General features: G+C 40.5%; 1 protein-coding gene across 1 annotated transcript in view; it reads right to left on the bottom strand.

The window, feature by feature from the left end:
* PASK (PAS domain containing serine/threonine kinase) overlaps positions 1 to 13627 on the bottom strand; it is a 47788-nt gene extending 34161 nt beyond the window's left edge. The window contains exons 1-9 of the mRNA XM_060242097.1: positions 13417 to 13627; positions 12817 to 13052; positions 10640 to 10810; positions 7858 to 7998; positions 7142 to 7276; positions 5024 to 5338; positions 4145 to 4313; positions 2992 to 3169; positions 103 to 1259 (exon numbers count right to left, since the gene is read on the bottom strand). Coding sequence (XP_060098080.1) covers positions 103 to 1259; positions 2992 to 3169; positions 4145 to 4313; positions 5024 to 5338; positions 7142 to 7276; positions 7858 to 7998; positions 10640 to 10810; positions 12817 to 13052; positions 13417 to 13588 — 2674 coding nt within the window. The 5' untranslated portion in view covers positions 13589 to 13627. The remainder of the gene's footprint in view (positions 1 to 102; positions 1260 to 2991; positions 3170 to 4144; positions 4314 to 5023; positions 5339 to 7141; positions 7277 to 7857; positions 7999 to 10639; positions 10811 to 12816; positions 13053 to 13416) is intronic.
* Positions 13628 to 14969: the final 1342 nt, after the last annotated feature.

The raw sequence follows: 14969 nt of genomic DNA, 5'->3' as shown, positions 1-14969 counted from the left end.
TATTTTTCTGCACATTTCCTGTACTTTATTTCAAGCATAGGTGGTAAGAATGATCATTTAAAAGCATTACAGAGAAAGCACTAACAATTGCTTTGAACTTACCAAGTCGGGAACCATCTCTATGGTAACAGTTACCCGAATAGCTGCCTTCCAAAATATCACAGTTCACAGTACTTGTTGGGGACTGCACAGCTTCTAGTTTTACAGGTGTTGAGGTTACCTGTTCCATGCTCTGATGTTTTGATGGCCTGAATTCTTCTTGGGAATGAGCATCATTCAGTGAAGATCTTTCCACATGATTGCCCATACTTGCAGTACCATTTTCAACCTCTGATGTACAACATCTAGGTATATCCCTGTTATATTGCACTGAGTGTTTGGAACTGATCAAGCTTTTCCTACAGTTTGTTGGAGAACCACCACTCATAAGGAACTGTATCTGATCTTGATCAAAAGGTTCTTCTGTCAGGTCCAACGGCAGACTGAGGTCTTCCTGTGTGATCAAACATGTCTTTTTTGGTTCTGCAGAAGCAGAGGAGTCTGAATTCTCCTGTGCATGACTCAGTGCCAGTTCTGTCAGATCACAGCAAACAGCAGCTATGTCATCACTCACTTTGTTGCCAGCAATAGCTGCCAATGAAGAGGCATTATCAGTGCCTTGCGCTGCTGCAGAAACAGGATAGCTATTGCTCCTTTCATTAGGCAGGAAGGCTGTATTGTCTATGGCAATAGTTGCAGAGTCTGAACTTTTTATACTACCTATAAGATTTGTATGTGGCAGGTTATCTGTTTCTCCCTGGTTTTCTTTAGGACTTGATACTGTTCTATGTGTTGCCTCATCCACTGTGGAAGTATGACATGATGTGTGCACAGTGTCACAAGCCAGGCTCACCTCAGGTCCTAAATCATCATCATCTAAAGTATGTCCAACAAAGGTCTGACTGCACATGGCAGACTCTTCTATCTTGTTCACCACATGAAATACTGAAGTGCTACTAGAGCTATGTGTATCCAAAGGATCATCAATTTCTTCCTGAGCTAGGAGAGGAACGCTGCTGAAAAGATTGCTATCTAGTTCTTTAGTTCTCTCTTGACCTAATACACATGATTCTGAAACAACCTGTTTTGGAGAATATACTTCAGACTGCTGTGTGACAACAGGGCTTAAAATTTCTGTCTCAGTGAATCCCTCAACATGTGGACTCTCAGAAAGCAATATTTCACCATAGGCTGGCATATCACTGACCATGCAGTCTGTTCTGTGGGGAAAAAAATAATAGCTATATTACTTTATCCTCTGTTTTGTTTCCAGTACCTATCACATTATTTAAGGTCAGAAGATGAGCATTTTCTTCATTTCCCAGCTCTCTCTTGAAGGAGATACATAAAATCCCAACCAATGACTCTATCAGAAGGCCTGTCAAAACATTTTTGCTCTGTCAAGACTTCATGCCTTACTAAGTTACAACAGGGTATATGAAATTCTAAACTCTGAAATGTTGCCAAAATGGAAAAAATCCAGTACTTATTTTCAAGCCTAAACTTATTTTACTGTTTTAGCAACAAAAAACATATCATTTATAATTAAGATAGCATTTTAAAAACACATTTTGAAAAATGTATTATGAATTGTAAGAGTATAAGTGAAATGTAAGAGTATAAAAAGAATAAAGGCTCTGTCCTTAACAGAATCTGTACAGATGCTGACAAAGTCTTTTTATTTTGATGCAGACTAGCTCGCCTGACTAACTCTACTGAGCAGAGGTACATACTTAGTCTAAACCCACTGACTTCAAGGAACTATGAAAGGTGTTAACTATGTTTAGATTGGCAGTGTAAAAGATCAAATCCTAAGCAGCTCTTATATTGCAACCCCTCAGTACCAAGCAGACCTGTATCGTCTTTTGGCCTGACGCAAAGCTGCCAGGAAGGGGTTCAGTGTGAACAAACATAATTAACATGTGGCCAGGTAGCCATGGGTTCCTGTTTATCGTGGTTTACACAGCAGCCCAAACAGACAGTTTTAAAATGCTTAAAGTTTATTAAAGATGGTGCAAAATTTCTAGAGAGAATTGGTGTGCAGAAAATAAGAAAGCAGTAAAAGTCTCCAACTATACTTTACGTCCAGCACATTAATAAGAAATCAGCATAACAGGCACAGTCCAAGTCTTGGAAGCAGCAGAGCTTCTGGCAGGCAGCCCAGGAGGAACAAACTGGAAACCCTCATTCAGACCGGCGTAGAGTCAGTCTGAACCCCCAAAGAGACTCAAGAACCAGAGGAAAAAGCAGGTTTTATAGAAAATTACCCCTGGTAAGCAATACTCCCTCTAAGCTGTGAAGTCTTGTGAGCAAAAATTCTATTTTGTGAGCTACTGGCATTAAAGTTGTGAGCAAGCAATTTGGCTACTGCATAAATTAGTTTGCTCTGGGGCCATTTGTCCTGAGCTAAGACAAAAATGTGTGAGTCAGAGCTAAAAAAATGTGAGCTAGCTCACACTAACTCAGCTTAGAAAGAACACTGCTGGTGAGGTGTCCCAAGGAACGAATGAGAAGGCTCCTTGGTAAGCTAATCACCCTAGATAATTCACAACAATGACCATGTTGCCTCCAGTGTTAACACAGAGGACCTTAGATCAAAAAGATCTGCTGAGAAAATTAGGGGGGGGGGGTGAGAAATAGAGCACTCAGCAGTCCAAGGCTCTCTCTCTCTCTCAAGGTCAGTTCTGCCTAGTCAGCTGCATTGCTTAAACTACAGGGGGAAAATGCCTAACATAAAAAGCCCAGCAGTCACATGCCAGAGGCTAAAACTTATTTTAATTGTGGATTATCATTACAGGTCTACTCAGTGAGACTTACTCCCAAGAAAGTGTTCTTAGTGTAGCACTGTAAGTACTAGAGATCATAACAAGCTGTCTAATCCTGATCCATCACTGACCAGTGAAAGCGGAGTGCCTAAAACACTTTCTGACTTTGACAACCATAAAAACCTACCCATCCAGTGGTGTGGAGGCCTCTGGGGGAGACAACAGAACAGAAGACAGGCTACCCACACTCTGCTGCTGGCTTTCCTTCATATCACAAAATTCTTCTCCATCATTTCTTGATAATTCCTGCTGCTGTTCTTCCCCAAGTAGCAAAGCCACATCTCCAGCAATCAACAGGCTGCTGTCTGGGTCAAAGAAACAGCAGTGGTACGCAATATTTCAGTAAGCCATGCATGAAAGCAGTCTAAAGGACACCTCACATGTTAGAATTTTAAAGGTTATACGGCTCCCTATAACATTTTAAATGAGATATAGGCACTTTAAATATTATCTTTTTGGCAAGTACACAAGTTCTGTAGTTATCTGCTTAATCTGAAACTAATGAAACAGATCTAATACATGCATTGCAGTTAGCGGAAATGATGGTTTTCACATCAGACGCATCTCTCTAAGATGTAGGCAGTTGCTAAGGAAAGCACAAGCTCCTCTGCCAGAATATTATTTGGACTGAGTCATTAAATGAAAGTTCCATAGCATGTGTGCCTCTCCACCTTAATCTTGTATGACAGTATGGGAATACAGCCTTTTTTAAACAACTGAGAAACATATCAACACTTGGCTTGGCTTCTATAAACCATGAGAAAGTCATCTAATGCTCTAAGAGAGTGTGGTAGGTTTTTCTTAAATATAATGGTGAAGGAACTATTTTACTTAATTCCTTGTTACACTGCACAGCCAGAGAATATACTCAGATGAACTCTTTGATTTATATGACTACATACTGATTTACAGTATGAATAAAAGCCCAAAGCACCAATACATGCAGAACTTGTGTCTGTATACAGCAACTTAAGAGTTTAACAGAAAAATTGTATTCTGCATTTCACCTTAAACACTCCGATGCCAATGGGGAACAGTTCCATATATCAAAACCCAGTGTTTGACAAGCGGAGCTAAGTTTTAGATTCAAATTCTTTCTGCAAGTGAAAAGCATTTATTATGGTGTAGCAGCTTTAAGACTGTGTCCTATTGTTTGTTTGTTTTGCAGTTGGGTAAGCCAAAGAGGTGAAAACAATAGAAATAAAGCTTCCAAAGGAGAGGATGTGTAATTGCCAAGTCAACTGCATTCCACATACAAACCCACTCCACAGTAAATGTACCTTCACCAGTTTCCACTGTGCTACAGGCTTCCACCTGGGCTCCTTTAAAATCACCAGAGGAGCTCACATTTTCTGCATCTGCATTGTCTTCAAGAGATGGCAATGGCAGAGAAGAATCATCAACTCTGTCCATGTACTTGTAAAAACCAGGAATCAGGAATGTGATGTTCTAGAATACAAAAAACAACATTACCAAAATCCATCCCCTTCTTTTTGCAATGTGGCGATCAATACCAACATGATCTGTGATTGAACAGAAACAGCTACCAAATTGTTTTGTTCAAAAGGGCACACATATTGGTCTTTGTCCAATATGTAAGCAAAATCCACTGTTGTACAATAGCTGATTGATGAAAGCTCCAAAGCCAGTTTGGTGTAGTGGTTAAGTGCACGGATTCCTATCTGGGAGAACAAGATTTGATTCCCCACTCCTTCACATGCAACTGCTGGAGTGACCTTGGGTCAGTTATAACTCTCTCAGAGCTGTTCTGCTCAAGAGCAGTTCTTTGAGAAGTTTCTCAGCCTTACCTACTTCAAAGGGTATCTTGTTCTGGGGAGGGGAAGGGAAAGGAGATTGTAAGCCACTCTGGGACTCCATTGGGTAGTGAAGTATGGAGTATAAATCCAATCTCTTCTTCTTCAAAGTGAGCTTCTCCTTTCCTCTGACAGAAGTAAGCTAAATATTTCTGGTAACCTGATTAAATTTAAGCTAATCCCTAGTCAGCATGCCCATGCTCTTGAACAGCTGCCCTCCCTCAGCACCCAGTTCAAGAATGAACATTCTTTCTAAAACATACCTATTATCTATTAAGTCTAACAAAACAACAGTTTCACAGTTTCAAGGAGGTGTCTACTAAAAGAAAAGAAATAAAATTTTACCTTTCCCAGCAATTCTCTTTTTTCGTAGCCAAACAACATTAAAGAAAATGCATTGTTGATTCCATAAATCGTACCATCTGCCTGAACTGTTATCAGTCCACTGATAGTTGTAAATACCCAGATGGTAGCAGCAAAAGAATACGCCATGGAGAAGGCAGTTGTGTGATCTTCTACATTTTCAGATTCAAGTACTGGCACAGGGTCATCTAGTACTGAAGCAGCTTTTTCAGGAGGAAAGTTCACCTTCAGTTTCAGGCTTAGAGGAAACATTGTACCCTCCCTTGCTCTGCCAACAGACCTCTGAATCTTGAAATTCTGAAAGAAGCAGCTCTCAGTCACATAACACATTACAACGCTCATAGAGGAGATATACATAGTCACATTAACAGCACAATCCTAATTCAGACTGTAAATTGTTTAGGATGATTACTAAATCCTACATCAGAGCAATACAGCAGTAAACCCACATAGTGTCCAGCCAATGCTACTTGTGTATAAACCCAACACGCCTGGGACTATACCAGCATACCATCCTCTTCACATCCCACCCCCCAATGTAATGTTGCATTGGCAAAAATACTGAAGTATGGTCTCTCCCCCCCCCCCCCCCACTCTACCATGCCTACCCAGTTGTAACCCTTCTTGGGATGCAGCCATTTACAGCTTTGTAAGCACCATATAAAGCCAATAATGAAACTCATATTTCAAATGACAGATTGCACAGCATGGGGCTGTCTCTCTAGCCTCATGAGATACATAGATACATACATAGATACAAAGCAGTGTCTTCTACACAGGGAGCACAGAACTGGTAAGCTCAGTGCAAAAGGATGCCCCACTGGGGATATGCTGACAGAAAATCACTGTGACATCCATGTGATATCATGCTAGTATAATCCCTAATCCAGTATAACCCCACATGCCTTGACCATGACAGTCCAAGCTGGTCTGAACTTGCTAAATCTTGGAAGCTAAACAGGGTTGGCCCTAGCTAGTACTGGAATGGGAGACAAGGGTTGCTACACAGAGTCAGACAAACAAACTCTGAACCTCTCTTGCCTTGGAAATTCTATGGGGTCACCATAAATCAACTGTGACTTGACAGCACTTTCCATCACCATAACCACATGTGCAAGTGGGCTGAACATGGGCCACCAGCTACTCCACCCATTTCTAGCACTCACTGAATCCTCACAACATATTTTACTTTGCAGGACCAGAATCCCATGAAGAGGTCTCAACAGAAACAGTAGGCAGACTTCCAATACAATTCTATAGAAGGGATGATTACATTCTGTCTCAGGGACTATATTATCTCCCTGACAGGGGTATACAAGCTAGAACAACATGTAGATGATGGTACTGCTTCAGAGTCACAATTCACCACATATGCAGACTTGTCGTTTATTGCTACTGAGAAACACCACTCGTTTTCCTTATCTCTTTTCTAGGTTGTTGTAGGCAGCCCTCCAACATGGAGAGAGGCCAGGATGAACTCAAGTCACAGGCAGTGGCATGCACATGCTCAGTCTACAAAATAGTGAACAGCTGCAGCGACCAATGAATATCTGACTGCTCTGCTGTGGGGTTGCCAACTCTCTTTTTTTTAACCTGCCTCCTATACTCTTGCAAGGTTCTTAGTAGAGAGCTGTTTGGCCTGCAAAACTGTACTTATCATGGACATGCAGCCATAGGAACAGCTCTACCTGTGATTCTGCCATCAATACAGGTTTCAAAGGCACAGGAGCCTTCAGAGATGGCCACCCCATTCACCTCACTTGCAGTCAGAAGTCCATTCTTGATGGTGCTAAAAAAATGTGTTGGTTGTAATGGGATATGGTAGACAGTAGTCTATGCCTGCTCCCAGCTTGTTACCAATCTCAGGGGTTCACACCATGAGAGGGCTGCATGGGCCAAGGCACTGGCATCTGGGGCTTAGGAAACTTCCAGTAAATAAAGTATTAACTGGCAATGTACATGCAATCAGTTAGATGCCATTTGATTGAAGGTTTCAAATTACTATCACAAAAGTAGAATTACACATAAGAATCAACCTACACAACAATAGCACTTACATAACATTAAAAAGAACTGGATCAGTAATTCACAGCATGATACCTTAGGGATTTTCTTGCCAGGAGGAGGAATTTGTATAGAAGGGATCAGGTCTGTGATGTAATGACCAATCACCTCTTCAGGTGATGAGTAGCCATGGAGATTAGCAAAGAGGGAGTCACATGAAGTTACCTCTCCCTTAAGGTAGAAGATTCACAAAATTAGTTTCTCATTATACTTGCAGATTACTGCATTCCACAGTATCTATTTAACAATATAAAATGTGCAAAGCGCACACAAAGGAGCAATAGTAATCCTGATAATTCAGCAGACAAGACATAATGACATGCCACTGTGACAGGGATAGCAGTTTCCACATAGATTTCTTGTTCCCCACCTGAAATCCAGCCAGTCCTCATATATCTTCTTTCATGAGCGTGAGTGAATAGTTCACCAAGCTTTGTAACCACTTCAACGAAAAATCCTTAAGTAAAAATGACCACAATCATGTGGCAAACACTTATAGTATAAAATAATTTATTTAAAACAATCCAAGTTCTTCATAGTGCTTAAAGCAAAGTATTGTTGAAGTTAAATTACTCATATAAAATCCACTAAGCATTTGATTAACAGTTATGTTCTCCCCTTTGATAAAGTTAGCTACCATGTTCCTTCATACTTGCAAAGAACCATACATGTTTCAAGAAATCATAGGAATTTGTCACTGAATTGCTCAAGGTACTTGAATATTTATATACAGCAGATAAATAGATACTCACATTGCTTGTGAAGCAAACAGAGGCAGCAAGTCTTTCAACAGGCTCCAGAACAACCACACAGTACTGACTGTCATCAGTTTTTATTCTTCTCATCCATACAGAAACTGGGATCTTTTCATTGTTACAAGAAATAACATCTGCCTATTGGTAAAACACACTGTTAAGTTTCTGACTGGCAGAGCTGAGAAATGGGTATGCAGTGACTCTGACTTTCAGTGCCAATTTCTATATAAATCAATGTTTTTTTCATTTGTGAAAGTTTACAGCATGAGAAGTCATGAAATACAAGTAATGTGCACATTCAGACATTTGCATTGGTAATCCCTTGGTAAGTTTACATTGTCATCTATTTAAGTGTACTGTCAATTAAAGTTCTGCAGTACTGTTACAGGGCTAGTCTCAGCCACTTGAGTGACATGAATACTGAGAACTCAAAGAGCCATAAGTTACTGTTAGACATATCATGTACAGAACTCCCAGAAAAACCAGAGACCAAACACAAAACATAATATTTTACATTTATATGGTACCTTTTAAGCTTTAGAATTGCTCTGCTTATATTATTTCAGTAATTGTTACAACACTCCTGTAAAATAAACCCCCAGAGTTCAGTATTATTATTTCTAAAATACAGGCAAGGAGCAGAGGAAAAGGACATATTGGCTTGCCTGAGGCAACTGAGTGAGTCTGTGGCAAAGATTAAATTTGATCTGACTCAGGATCTTTGCCATTACAAGACACAAGCTATCACAAAGAGTGCTGCACGAGAAGAACTTCAGAAGCTCCCTAGAAATGGTGGTGGAAAATGTCAGATCACCGTTGACTTATAGCAACCCTGTGGGGTTTTCAAGGCAAGAGATGTTGAGGAATGGTTTGGCATTGCCTGCTTCCACGTCACAACCCTGGTATTCCTTGGAGGTCTCCCATCCAATACTAGCCAGGGCTGACCCTCCTTAGCTTCCAAGAAATACAATCCCCATAATTCGCCAACTAGATAAAAGGGAAATGATTGTTGTAACTAGGCATGTGCAATTAAAACAAAAAAAAAGGAGATAGAGGGTTGCAAGGTGTTCGACTAGGCATCCTCAGATAGGATGCTTGCTCTCAAGTCCTGCAACACTTGCTTTTTGATAGCCCTGAATAGGTTCAGACTCAAAATGACAAAAAAAATGAAGCCTTTCAAAGCGCAACCAAGTCAAAATACCTGAACATACTACACTTTATGCATCTCAAGAAGCAGGATCCATTGCATGAAAGCCTATACCACAATAAACCCACTAATCTTTAAAGTGCCACAGAAATCTATTTTAATGGAATAACAAAGTTCACCTTGTAGACCCACAGAAAGGGTAAGCATATCCCCACTAAGGCTGTCAACTTTTCATCTGGCCCCTGAAGCCATGCCTTGAATAAAATTAATCTGCAGCACTCAGCAGTTGTTTATTCCTTTCTTGTGAAAAGCTTCAACTACTGACAAGCCACTGATCAAGCTGCTGTTATATGCATAGTGGGCCAACCTCCCTTTTCCTTCTTCTTCTTTTGACTGGGATATTGTAAATAATTATTTGAATGATTTTACAAAAAATAAAAATCTACATTTAATACAACAATTTGGAAAGCAAAGAAAAATTCAATAATACATGAAATACTCAAAACTAATTACCTGATTCTGTTTTCTGAACACAAGACAATCATACTAAGTCTAACATATTCTTAAAGTTAATTTCATTAGAAAATATATTTCCTTAAATTTTTTTAGTCTATTAAGATGCTTCCTTTTTCCAGCATCTAGCATAGAGAATTCTGGCTATAGTAATCATGTGTACTTGGTATCCAATCCCCTTTTTTCTAAACAGTTGGCAATCTTAAATCTTGGAAAGGAATCTGTAAGTCAGGAGCAAAAACTTGATAACCAAGGAAAATTACCTGCCAACAATAACGTGCCTACACTGCATTATTGAAAAGATAAAAGGAGCTGGCAGTTTCACTCTAGGCCTAATCAATACATGCAGCCAATCCCGCAAAACATAAGAAAAGCCTCCGGTTATCGTAAACATTGTTCATGCTTCCTTAGGAAGGCCAGTTCCATTCCTTAAGAACAATATCTCAGACAGATCCGAAGACGACTTTACAGTTAACAGACGCCCAGTGGTACTTTAACAAGTAACGAAGTTTATTCCTGCATAAACTTTTGTAAGTTAGACCTCACTCCATCAGATGCATATGGAATAGTAAATAGAGACTTTTATAACCAAAATAATGTGTGTGGTGGGGCGGGGAGAGATTAACTGTAACCGAGAGAAACTAGCTGTAAATTATTCAGGGGAGTCCCTGTATATGGGAATTGAAGGGATGTGGCAAATTATGAGAAAGGTCACAGGTTCCAGCATATCATGGGGTGCATTCACACTACACTACTAAATAATGTGTTTTGCAACTGTTTTTTTACAGTGTAAGAATAGCAAAAACCCAGCTGGAAAATGCATTATTGAGTGCAGACACTGAGTGCAGACACAGACAGATAGTGGGCACAGAGTGGGAAAAACTATGTATAGCAGCTAGAATGAACTAAAAACAGAGAACATTTTAAAGTATTTCCTCATTTAAGAAAGAACACCTTTAAAATTGATCTAACTAGGATTCCTGTAACAGTTTATTCACTGATTTTGTAGCTATTGTCAGTATCAATAGCATTATAAAATGCAGGACACTTAACAGTAGTCCTTAAAGAAACAGTAGCATGCATATATCTAATGAGCAGTTATTCTAGTATTTCACAAACCACAGTTCCAGGAACTACTGCTGCATGTCCTTGAACATCAACATGCTCTTCATTCAGTGCCTCCACTATATCCCAGTTGGATTTTGAAATCATCTGACTTAGTTTCTGGCCAATCAGTTCCTTGCTACTGTAACCAAGAAGTTTGTAGGCTTTGTCATTTGCAATTAGAATCTGAAAGAGAGAAAGAAGGGAAAAGTCAATTTTCTCTTCTACCACTTCTAGAAAGCAAACATGGTGTTTTACATTCAGTAATTAGCAACAGATATTTAGAGAAAGTTAGCAGTACTGGTTTCAGCAGGCCATCAGATTTTAAATATACATCAAAATCCAGCATTTTTAATGGTTTATAAGAATTCCCTATGCAAGTTTACACAACAGAAAGATCAACTGAATGTAATGGCTTTCTGTGGATTGTCACTGAGGTATGTGATCAGGTAATTTTTGTTTAACAGTTTACCCTTTGATAGATGTACTGCTCCCTTTTCAAGCTTGCTCCAGCAATTTCTTATAGAACTAAAAACCAACACTCCATTAACACAGAATTTTAGTTTTATTTGCAAATATGCCTTCAAGGAAGAGTTTCAAGCTAAAACACCAATAAAGACAAAAAAATCAAACCCACAGTATAATATTATGGTCCTCAGATCTAAGCAGTAATCTCTGGTTGAAATTAACGGCAATTACTTAATAGGTTCTAAACAAAAAGAGTGGCATACTAAACAGTTATTATGGAGAGGCAACCAGCCTTTTTTGGTCTTGGTGTGGTGGTTAAGTATGCAGACTCTTATCTGGAAGAACCAGATTTGATTTCCCACTCCTCCACTTCCAGCTGCTGAAATGGCCTTGGGTCAGCCACAGCTCTCACAAGAGTTGTCCCTGAAACCGCAGCTTCTGGGAGAGCTCTCTCAGCCCCAACCACCTCACAGGGTGTCTGTTGTGGGGGAAGAAGATAAAGGAGATTGTGAGCCACTCTGAGATTTGGAGGGGAGAGAAGGATATAAATCCAATGTCTTCTTCTTATTGTTATTATTATTATTACTACTTCATTGTAATATTTAATGAAATAATTATACAACTCATGGCCCGGTTGCTAACAGGCCATGGACCGGTACCAGTCCACGGCCTGGGAGTTGGGGACTCCTGATATAGAGGATGGTGTGGAATTTTCTGTGGCCCCAGAAGGCAGGACCAGAACCAATAGGTTGAAATTAAATCAAAAGAGTTTCTGGCTCAACATTAGGAAGAACTTCCTGACAGTTAGAGCAGTTCCTTAGTGAAACAGGCTTCCTCAGGAGGTGGTGGGCTCTCCTTACTTTGAGGTTTTTATACAGAAAGTTAGATGGCCATCTGACAGCAATGAGGATCCTGTGAATTTAGGGGGTGGTATTTGTGAGTTTCCTGCATTGTGCAGGGGGTTGGATTAGATTACCCTGGAGGTCCCTTCCAACTCTATGATTCTATGTCAGATATGGCCCTCATAACAAACGAGTTTTGACATCTCTGTGCTAACTGCCTCTCCTATGTCCTTTCTTATCCATACTCTTATGCCAGTCTTATGAATATCCAAAATCTTGCTGCAACCCCACAGCTGCAGCTGGATTAGCTTTTATCCTGGCACATTAGAACCTCTAGCTTCAGCAGTTTAAGCTGGAGAGCAGTACTGTTGCACTGGTACAAAGCCACTTAATCAACATCCTGTCCAACTTAGCTGTTCCTTGACATTATATAGGTTCACACTCTAGAACCCCAACATTTCTGAAAAAGCCTGAGTAGTCCCTTTTTCCAATGGATTTATCTCCAACTCCAAATTAAAAAGGGTAGCACCTTAAAGACTCAATTGTAAGTCTGACGGAACTCAGTCAAACTTACTTCCAAGTAAACACATCAATCACTTTGTAAGGATAATAGCTTTCAGAAACCTGAATCACAACACTGAAAAGCTGAACTGCTCATTTGTCATTTTCCTTAGTTCTTTTCATGCCTGAAGGCATTCAGATTGGTACAACATACCACTCTACATTTGATCTTTTCTCATATCCTGAGCAGAAGTCTTGATATGATACTAAAAGATGACTGAAAGGTACTGCGCTACCAACAGTTTTGGCAGCCCTCCAGTATACACACATTTGGCACCCACTTAATGTTTAAGTAATAGCTTGTGAAAGGCTGGCTAGTACCTCTGTTGTTCTGATGTCCACAGTGAAGATGGCTTTGTTCGGGTTACGTGCAGAAGCTGGCAGGGACTGGGAAGATTCTCCCAGAACCAGGGCATTTAAGAGGGAACAAGATGAATTGCTGCATACTGAACAGGAAAGAGAAGTAGATTCCAAATGAGTCCAAGAGTCATGAAGCTTGCTAGTACAGATGTTCCGGGCAGCTAATGAAGTAAAGCAATAGGAATTCCATCTATTTTCTAAACAGAAAAAAAATAAAATTCAATAAACAATGAAATTTCTCCATATTATAAGAGTTTCAAGACAATCAGCAACACAAACACCAAAAAAGTACTTTACTTATTTTAGAAAGTCACCAAGCAGTAATGACAAAATGTGAAAAACTTAGCACGTAAAACAAGAAATGAAAAGCAAGCCTTATAACTACATTCCCAGTTCAAGGATACTCATGATTTGTAGTCCCATTTTCAAATAACTCCATCCATAGCTATTTTTGCTGTCAGTGTTCTCAAAAAGCTGTTCTAATGTCTGTTACACAACAGAAAGTGGAAGGTGAAAACTTTAAACATTTATACATTTCAATTCGACCTGCCAAGTATTCACCAGATAAAGATGCGTTATTTCTGCAGAGTCTGGAAAGATCACTCCTTCTTTTTTTGTTTGTCCAAGGAAAAGATCTGCTCAGCTCTTCACAGATCCCAGGAAGGCTCATGCCTACCGAAGAGCCCAAACGCATCTCCATGGGGGATCCACATTCTCGGACTGCCGTACTCATGCCTTTATTGGAGTGCTTTTCCTACAGAAACACAGCCTCCATGGAAAAAGAAGCATCAAGTCAAATCTACGAATGATCATTCTGACATAATGAGACCAAAAGAGAGAGCAGTAATAAGTCAATGTTGAGAAGTTTAGAGCGGGGGAAGCATGGTATCAAATGGAGCAGGGAGGGTGCTATGAGCCATCTGTGCCGGCAAAGGAAGGCTGGGGAGAGCATGAATGGGGCACCTGTGGTAGGGAAGCTCAACAGTTGAGCAGAAAACCAAGAGCACAAAGGCCATGCTGGATTCTGTGAAAAACAGATTTTTAGAGGATTGGCAAAGCCACCGGGAAAACATGAGCAGCGGGGCTAACATCTAACTCGGGCTGGCTCAGCCAGTTACGGAAGACTTTTTAACAGCTCGGCGGCTGAAGCGAGTCCTGTTGCTACAAAAGCCGAAACCAGCCAGCCGGGCTTGGCCGAAACGCAGTAGAGCCTTTCTAAAAATTAAGTGGATTTTAAATACGCAGTGTTCACTGGCACTGACCTTCGTACATCATAGGTCCCCAAGAGAACTGGTGCTGGAATCTGTCTCGTCCCCCACCGCTTTTCTTGCTCACCTAATCCCCTCTACTCGTGCCAGACATCAAACCCAAATTGGCCAGCTGCAAATCTGAAGCGAGTGGGCGGAGAACTAACAGCAGCCGCAGCCAACGAGACCCAAGGAACGTGTAACCGACTTCCGGACGAGCCAATGGATTCCGAGAAGCGAATCCCGCCTAACGCTCGAAACGTAAAATAAAAACCCGCGCAAATGGTTGCTAAGGTCGCACCAATCCCCTTCAATTAGGGAGCGAAAGCGTCTTTACGTTAAGCGCCTCTGCACTTTTCTCTCCAGCGCTTATATCTATATAATGGATTGGAAATAGTGAAAAAGACCCTCTCTCCGAGTTAACGTGTGGAAATAAGAGTTTGGGGTTTTTTGTTCCTTTAATTTTTAGTCCTCAGGTTGCCTTCAAAAATTTGGGAATTAGATACCTGTCGATCTCAAAGTCAATTATACCGCTACGTCACATTGTAAATCTGGCCCTTCTTCCTGTGTTGCTCTACTTCAAATTCATTTTCCTGGCATGCTTTTTTCACTTTCCTACAACTTCCTTGATGCTACGGTTGTAACCTGCCCTGAGTTTGCCTTGGCGGAATGGACAGGATAAAAGTTCCAGAAATAAATAAATACGGTGATATCTCTAGGTTGTATGTCTAGCTTTTTTCCATACATTCTTTTGCTCTTCCTTTCTATGTTCTCAATCAGTTCATACTTTTTTTAGGGTTGCCAACCCTGGATTGGGAAATACCTGGAGATTGGGAGGTATAGCCTGAAGAAGGCGGGCCTTGGGAA

The sequence above is a fragment of the Heteronotia binoei genome, chromosome 6 (genome assembly GCF_032191835.1).
Source record: "Heteronotia binoei isolate CCM8104 ecotype False Entrance Well chromosome 6, APGP_CSIRO_Hbin_v1, whole genome shotgun sequence".
NCBI lineage: Eukaryota > Metazoa > Chordata > Lepidosauria > Squamata > Gekkonidae > Heteronotia > Heteronotia binoei.
The sequence above is the reverse complement of the archived record's forward strand: the minus strand, read 5'-3'. Positions and strand labels throughout refer to the sequence as shown.